This window comes from Sycon ciliatum, chromosome 13 (genome assembly GCF_964019385.1).
Source record: "Sycon ciliatum chromosome 13, ocSycCili1.1, whole genome shotgun sequence".
In the NCBI taxonomy this organism is placed as follows: Eukaryota; Metazoa; Porifera; class Calcarea; order Leucosolenida; family Sycettidae; genus Sycon; species Sycon ciliatum.
This window is the reverse complement of record NC_088655.1, coordinates 26,618,306-26,626,583: the sequence shown is the minus strand read 5'-3', so window position 1 is coordinate 26,626,583 and position 8,278 is coordinate 26,618,306. Positions and strand designations below refer to the sequence as shown.

Sequence of the window (8,278 nt, the reverse complement as noted above, 5' to 3'; positions counted from 1 at the left end):
ATTGTAAAGTCTAAATCTTATAAACTCAATAAACTCTGTATCTTTTTCAACAACAAAAAACTGGTTCGCGATGAGGGACTTTTTCGCGGTTTTATCTCTTCAGTTGGATCTTGCACTGTCTACAATCGATGTAAAGAGCAGTTTGCGGCGATTTATATTCGCGGATGTGTGTGGTGGGCGCGAAAATAGCGAAAAATAAATCTCTAACGAAAGTCTCTCACTTTACATGTACCTGGACACTGCGGCATAGCGTACTTCTCACGATAAGTACGGAGCTGCTCACTGACATCTTGATCGCGTGGATCAAGTCTGCGCCCTTCGCCCAGTTCACGTCCCAGTGTTTGCATGCGGGTCTAACGCTACAACATACAATTGTAGAGCTGCACAGCCGGCCCCGACTTGGCATTGACTCGCTTGACCGGAATTCCTTGAGCAATACTGCACTTTAAGTCCCACAGTATGTTACATCTTCACTAGTTTGAGGGAAAGACACAAACGGGAAAAGTCTGAAGAAAAAATTGACTGTCACCACCAGGACTCGAATCAGGGACCCTCGCTTGTAGCCAGCGATGCTCTAACCACTGAGCTATGGTGTAGTCGTCATCCCATCAGAGACCGTTCAACATTTTCTTCAGACTTCGTAACTCACACTTATAATTATGTTACATCCTGGGTACTTTATACTGTGCTGTTCACAGCTTTTCTTGTGTTTTGTGTGCGGGCTCAGGAGAACACAACGTTTGATCTTGTCGAGGACATGGAGAAGCTACGACTTCACTTAGGTAACACGGCTGTTATGAAATGATGTGTTGTTTTCCTGTGTGATGGCATTCCCCAAACTGTCTCGTCTAGTCGTGTGCATGTGTGATATGAGCATGCGCGATTTTGTAGTCGAGAGCCCTTTTGTCAGTCTTCTTGTTCGTCTCTGTCAGCGCAGTTTGCTTTTCCGTCTTGTCAATAATATAAATAATGTAACAAACAAGTCTTGTCCTTTGTGTCCTGCGTCCCGGGGAACGGAATGGCTGAGATTCCGTAACACGGCATCCACACTGTTCGCGTGTATACAGTGGGCCCTTTATAATCCTGCACCATTGGTGCTACGAAAATTCTGCTGGATTCGGGAGGGTGCTGGATTAAAGGGGAAGTTAAAAGCCTGAAATCAAATTTTCACCAGTTGTAGTCTTCGGGACGTTGAGTCGAATGGTCTTGGTCCGAGGAAGCTGAGACGCTCCCTTCCTCCTCTGTTCCAAATCGAACTCGCGCCCAATCGAACTCGCGCACAATAAAGAAGGAAGGGAGCGTCTCAGCTTCCTCGGACCAAGACCATTCGACTCAGCACCCCGAAGACTACAACTGGTGAAAATTGGATTTTAGGCTTAACTTCCCCTTTAACAAATCTGATTTACTGCTGCAATGTGCAGGGATTTACTGGCCAGAAAAAGCCACTTCAATCAGCTGTGTGGTGGATACCAGGCTAAAAATAGTGACGGTCAATTCATCAACCTTGCAAGCTGTTGAGTGGTGTAATCCCAGCACAAGTTGCTGTATCTAACATAGCTGTTCGCTATCATCGCTTCCGCGATGAGCATGTCTGAGGTCTGAGGTGTGTATGTGTGTGTGTGTGCATATGTGTGTGTGTGTGTGTGTGTGTGTGTGTATGTATGTGTGTGTTTTGGACTGCACCATGATTCTCTAGAAATTGACAAGTGGGTGCTGGCCGGTGGAAGCTGGGGGTCTACGCTGGCTCTTACTTATGCATGTTGTCATGCCGACAGAGTCATGGCAATTGTTATGTTTGGCATATTGACATGCCGCAAGTAAGTTATCACTCTTGAGACTTTGTAGTCGCTTGTATCTACGGAGCACCGTTGCACTTTCTCTCTCTCTCTCTCTCTCTCTCTCTCTCTCTCTCTCTCTCCCTCCCTCCCTCCCTCCCTCCCCCCCCCCCCCCCCCTCTCTCTCTCTCTCTCTCAGCCAGCAATCACATGTCATCACGTACATTGAAAATCAACATAATTTTGCGAATCGACCTTTTTTTTCAGCATCACTTTTCAACGAGGACGAAGCAAAGCCGGCCGAACGAAGCCTAGAGGAAGAAAATCACCCTCTCCACGTCGCCATCACGATAGTGACGATACTGACATAGATACGAGACAAAACAACTAAAAAATCCAGAAGAAAACTGTACGGCCATCTTCGCGCTGACTTTGGTCTGACTTTGTTCTGAGAATGTTCTATCACTATCAAAAATGTACGAGGAGCACTCAAAAATGTGCTACAGACGTACCTTTATCGCTCTCTACTTCTTTTTCAAGGTACAAAAGTCGACTCTCCACTTTCAAACCAGGAACCAGACATGCCAGTTGTCCTTTTCAGCTGCTCCACGAGCGCAGGAAATGTTCACCAAGGGTCGCAGAGCAGCATCCATTCCAGAAAAAGAGCTAAAATACGAGTGAGACTGCATGCCTGAGTACTTGAGTACATGTATGAGTACATGCAGAAAATAGTCAATTTCAGCGTTTCTGCTCCAAACAGCAACTAGTTTCGACTAGCTACAAAGATTACACCGAAGGATCAAACAACAACCATTTCTTCAGTTTTTTTGGCAGATGGCTTCCTTGTGCTTGGCCCAGCACGCCGCAAAAAGCACACCTCGGAGGAGCACAACAATTACAACTCTCAGATGTCCTCGATTGCTGGCCATCTCTCTCTCTCTCTCTCTCTCTCTCTCTCTCTCTCTCTCTCTCTCTCTTTTCTTTTTTTACGAAAAACCACGAACCTCGAGAACAGAATACTGCATGATAGAGGTGGTTGCAGACGCAACTGTGGTGGTGAAACTGGAGCATCTCCGCCGACCTGAGGCTGAGGTCTCGGCGCCAGCAACTCTTCAGTGTTTCTTCTCTTGCCCGTGTGTGTGCGCCGCTCACGCAGGAGTGAAATCGACTGGCTGTTCAACGGAGGAGCTGGCAACGTGTTTCCCGAGTACTGGCAGCGGTTCGCTGACCCCATACCGGAGGATGAGCGTGGTGACATGGTGCAAGCCTATCACAAGAGGATAACCGGAGATGACCCAGAGGTACACAGTATAGGTCAGCCTACATCTGGTGCGTAGCACCGCCGTTGGAGGTGCCGGGTCCAGCCGGAGGGGGTCTGGGGACAGTTTTGAAATCGGGGGGGGGGGGGGGTGCAAAATCCTGCATTCTGGGCACTTCTGGGCGAAAAAGTGGTCCGGCCAAAGCCGGACCGAAGCCGGACCGGCTGCTACACCCCCCCCCCCCCCCCCCTGCTACACCCCCCCCCCTGCACACAGTACATGTACATGCATCCTACATGTAGTACAGTCGTGGCCAAAGCAATCCTATCCGTGAGGCTTATGTCGCACCGCGTTTCCGTTTCAATGCATCGCGCACGGCCCAAAATCGACCCGGGGGCCGCAGGGGCCGCATGAGCCTCGGCGCTGCTTTCGGCACTTGGCTCGGATTTCTTTGTCCACAACTGTAGAACTACAGTACACAAGACCAAGCATTGTTTACTTTCTACTTCTTTTGAAGTAATCTGACTGCGACATAATATCGATGAAAGTAAAGTGATTAACTTTTGAAAGGCTTGGGAGAACTTCAAAAATTAATTCAACTGACCGTGGTTGGACCCCTGGGGGAGGGAAAAAGACCCAAGTGCCACCGGTATGTGTGGCACGTGTTGTGCGCTGCCTTTGGAGTGGAAAACTAGTCAGCGCCTCCTAGGTTTAGCCTGGTCCCATTAGAGCACTGCTCATGACAAGCGAGGTCCGGGTTTGAGTCCTGGTGGGTCTGGCATTTTTTCTCTTTTCAGACAGTTCACTTCCCCGACTGAAAGTAAAGTGAGCCTTACTTTCATCGATTATAGGTTTCTTATCTCCACGCCAACTTTGACTGCAACATTTTAGTTTTTTCATGGTAATTTCAAATATCATGTCAACTGTGCTAAAGTATGGCGAGTGTACTGGCTGTTGTAACCATGGCAACGGTGGTAACCACAAAGTCGTATCAACTGTGGTAATTATGTCAATTATGTCAGCCATTGTGACCATGTAGCCATGTCGTGGTTGGCTATAAAAACCCTGCAATCGCCACGCAAAGTGGTCATTGGCTACCCCAGCCATGTATTGCTTGGAATAAATAAATAAATGTCAGCTGCGGTAGCCGTTTCCGTGCTTTCCCGTGTGTGTATATTCGTTTGTGTTCTGCCCGGATCCTGCGGCAGGAGGTGGCCAGGTGCGCGCTGGCCTGGTCCCAGTGGGAGTGCGCCTCGGAGAATTTCCTGATCAGCGAGGAGCGCATACGCAGCGCCGGCGACGACTGGGCCATCTGCAGAGCCAAGCATGAATGGTGAGATCTGCATGCACGCATACACGGTGCACTACAGATGTATGGAGAAGCAGATCCAAAAACCAGATTTCTAAAAAATTAACGTTGGTTTTTGAGCCTCAATTCGCCCAAAATCAGGCTTTCAAAATCCAGTGGGACTGTTTCTATGCATGGTGAGATCTGCATGCACGCATACACGGTGCACTACAGATGTATAGAGTAGTAGATCCAAAAACCAAATTTTTTAAAAATTAACTTGGGTTTTGAGCCTCAATTCGGCCAAAATCAGGCTTTCAAAATCCAGTGGGACTATTTCTAGGAATGGCGAGATCTGCATGCACGCATACACGGTGCACTACAAATGTATGGAAAAGCAGATCCAAAAACCAGATTTAAGAAAAACTGTGGGTTTTCGAGCCTCAATTCGGCCAAAATCAGGCTTTCAAAATCCAGCGGGACTATTCCCCACGAATGGACTGTAAAGTGCCGAGTATCCGCACCTCTTGGCATGTACGGCGTCTCCGGGGGGCTCGGCTGAGAATTATGTTCAGTTATTGCAGGGGGGGGGGGGGGTGGGACACACCGGCCTTAAACATGCGCACTGATCCCCGACTGGACACCAACATTGCCGCACGCCTCGCTTGGCGAAGTTACTACTTCCTCCGTTAACAAAAACTTCGTGATGGATTTTGATGGATATGAAAACGCTTAGAACAGGTCAAGAACAGTTTGTATCGACTGCCAATCACTGGACGAAGGTGATTCAGGCTATGTACAGCGTCTTTACAAGAGACACTGTTGGCGGAATGACCAGAGAGTTCAGTTTGCGTCGCTTTCGCTCGACCAATTTTGACCTGCGTTGCTGTCGTCATCTGCTGCACGCGCGTCGTCATCTGCTGCACGCGAGTCGTCATCTCTCTCGAGTCGTTGTTCCGCTCGTTTCAGCCTTGCCTCGGCTTCTTTGATCACACTCCGCTGACCTTGATGTCGCCGTCGTTCAAGTAAGTTGGCTTTCAAGCTGCATGATGGCGATGACTCGTTTCTACCAGGGAGTCGTGAAACATTATTTTACGACTCCCTGGTTTCATCTTCGCTATCCAGAACTCCGCGAAACGAGGAGTAAAGGCACAGCCAAACTGATTCCTTTTTCTCTAATGGATACCCCTGCCAGCACTGAACGGCAGCGGCTAGCAAGTCCAATCGACTTTCTTTAGCCATGAGACTCGCATCGGACTGCAGACTTCCTGAAAGAATGCATGGTGATCATCATTCGAATCTGGGCTTTGCGCAGGTTGAACAAGAACTTGAGTTCAGAATTTGTTTCATTGAGCCGTGCGATCGGAACAGCTCCTTGTTCACTGGCTCATTGTGTGGGCTCGCTGCTCCATTTTATCGCTCTCTATCGCTCTCTATCGCTCTCCAACTTACTTAGTGCTAAAGTGGTAGAGAGGCCAACCAGCGCAATATATCCCTCGGAGAAATGGTATTTCAGTTTCGCTCACCATGACTGTCATCACCTATGTTTCCACAGCGCAACCATCGATTCCACTCGGCTTGGTGTGAAAGGTCACTTGCCTTGCATCGTACCTCTTTCATGGCATGCCAGGGAAGGCCAAGAAAGTGATTGCGACTCATTTCACGGCAGTTTGTGCCCAAATCAGCCCCTCAAAAATCCATCACGAAGTTTTTGTTAACGGAGGAAGTAGTAATAGTAGTATTACATTCTGAGGAGGGGGGGGGGGGCACATTCCGGATTCAGAGCACTGAAGATCTATGCCATGTTCTGCATTTGTCTGTGCTGTGTCCGCAGCCACTACTTAGCCCACGGCGGATTCTTCAGCTCCCGGTGGCCACGAGAGGACAACGCTCTGCTGGATCAGATTGAGAAGACTATCCAGCACGTGCCGGGCACCATTGTGCAGAGTCGCTATGACATGATATGCCCAATGAAGACCGCTTGGGATTTACACCAGGTGAGGCAAGCATAATACAGGTGGAATTCTGATTATTACTGCACGGTCGTGGCCAAAGAGATACGACCCATGAGCCGAAAGCAGCGCCAAGGCGCATGCGGCCCCTGCTGCCCGCGGATCAGGTTTTTGGCCCGTGCATGATGCAATTGAATTGACGTTTGACTCTTGGGTGTCATTTCTTTGGCCACGACTGCAACGGGATTATAAGGATTGTACATTCTATCATACCGCCTTTTGCGAAGAACAGGTTGTAGCAATTTCGGCAATAGTTGAGGAATCGTGTGTTGCTCCCTGCATGGGATCGATAGCAATGCAATGCCCCAGCTGATTCCTGGGCTCTAGGTTGTAGACATAATGTGGCACCCACCACACCAGACCCCATGTGCGGAGTCGTATGTACAGTCAGACCTCGCTTATCCAGTCCTCTCTTATCCAGATCCCTCGCCATCCGCGGAGGCAAATCGTTGGTTACCGATTTACAGCATGTGTCATACATACATGCATCCAGTATGTGTGTTTGATTATCCGGTTCTCTCGCCTATCCGGATATCTTTGTTGAAAACGGTTGTGTGCGGTTCAACGAGGTCTGACTGTGCTCTTGGGAGCTTACTGACGCTTGATGGAACCATGCGAGGCCACATCGCATGGCTTCCTACACCCTGGTTGCAATGTCGCTTTGTCTGTCCGGTGCATGCTGTTCGCACGTGTTCTGTCTTGGACTCTCGGTCCACCTCCTGCAGAGATGGAAGAAGGCCGAGTTCGTCGTCGTCCCCGATGCCGGCCACAGCCCAGCGCATCCGAACGTGCAGGCGGCGTTCCTGAAAGCAATCGACCGCTTCAAAGATGCCAGCCTGTGATCTCAGCGTGATTGGGCAACTAGCTATTGACTCCCAGCTATACAACTTACAAGCATCCGTAAATAATGAGCAGTATCGTGGAGGGAACTTGCGAGACGCAGCTCGTAAGACAAACTGATGTTCGGTCAATGAAACAACTTACCCAAGTTACCGGTACCCTGTTCTTGACTTGCCTGCATGTATCCGAAACTCTAGCTGCAGGGCTACAGCTGGCCTCGTTGATCTGAGATGACCGGTGACATATTTTCGCGGATGTGCCGAGAGCCTAAAAATATAATCATTATGTAAAGCTATGAATAGAATTAGACAGTGCGCACTCATTACTCCGACACAAAAGGCAAGGTAGGTCAAGCGTTTTCCAATAACGTATTCTTGCCATTGTGCCTAATGATTGCACCTACCAGTGCGTGAAACTCTCGAGTCATTTTCCTGGTGACCATTGTTTATCTTCAGATATTAATACAATACTTTTTTTGAAGTAATAATTATCACCCGTACTGTTGCTACTGCATCAAAATTCTGAGGGACGCCTTACGACGCACTGAGGTAACCTAAACTCTATCTAGCGTTGGTCCTGGAGAAGCTACTGCGCACTTCATGGCAGCACTGGCTACACCACGGACCATGACCGATGTCGACTGCAAATGAAGGCTAAGAATAACAGCTTGTGCTACTAGCATGGATTCTCATGATCATGTCTAATTTTTCTAAAACCTGGCTTTTAAATGAATCACCGAATATTTGGCGAGGTGGAGGGATATGCTATTGAGAAACCGGATGGATACAATTTTGAAATATATTACTTATTTTATGCCAACCCTCTAGCTTGATGACTCTGGTCAGTTTTAGCCTGGGAGTATTTTACTACTCGCTCGTTTTAGCCATTGTTTGTTTTGTTTCTAGTCACAATCCATGTTTACACCGGAAGAGTTTATCACTATGCAAGTTGCAATAATTGAAGAGTGACTGCCCCTGAACCACTTGGAGTAGTTAAATAAAAGTTAACGAGTTGTTAACAACTAAGTTCCTACTTAGCGGGCACAACGTTTAGCAACCCTGCTAACAGTACGGTAACGCCAAGAGTACATAACCGGGGGTTATG

General features: G+C 48.4%; 1 protein-coding gene across 1 annotated transcript in view; it reads left to right on the top strand.

Annotated features, from left to right (window-relative positions):
• The window catches only part of LOC135829538 (probable proline iminopeptidase), a 12,264-nt gene extending 4,093 nt beyond the window's left edge, over positions 1-8,171 (top strand). Inside the window, exons 5-10 of the mRNA XM_065341935.1 lie at positions 728-782; positions 1,697-1,817; positions 2,932-3,076; positions 4,243-4,367; positions 6,157-6,319; positions 7,060-8,171. Coding sequence (XP_065198007.1) covers positions 728-782; positions 1,697-1,817; positions 2,932-3,076; positions 4,243-4,367; positions 6,157-6,319; positions 7,060-7,176 — 726 coding nt within the window. The 3' untranslated portion in view covers positions 7,177-8,171. The remainder of the gene's footprint in view (positions 1-727; positions 783-1,696; positions 1,818-2,931; positions 3,077-4,242; positions 4,368-6,156; positions 6,320-7,059) is intronic.
• Positions 8,172-8,278: the final 107 nt, after the last annotated feature.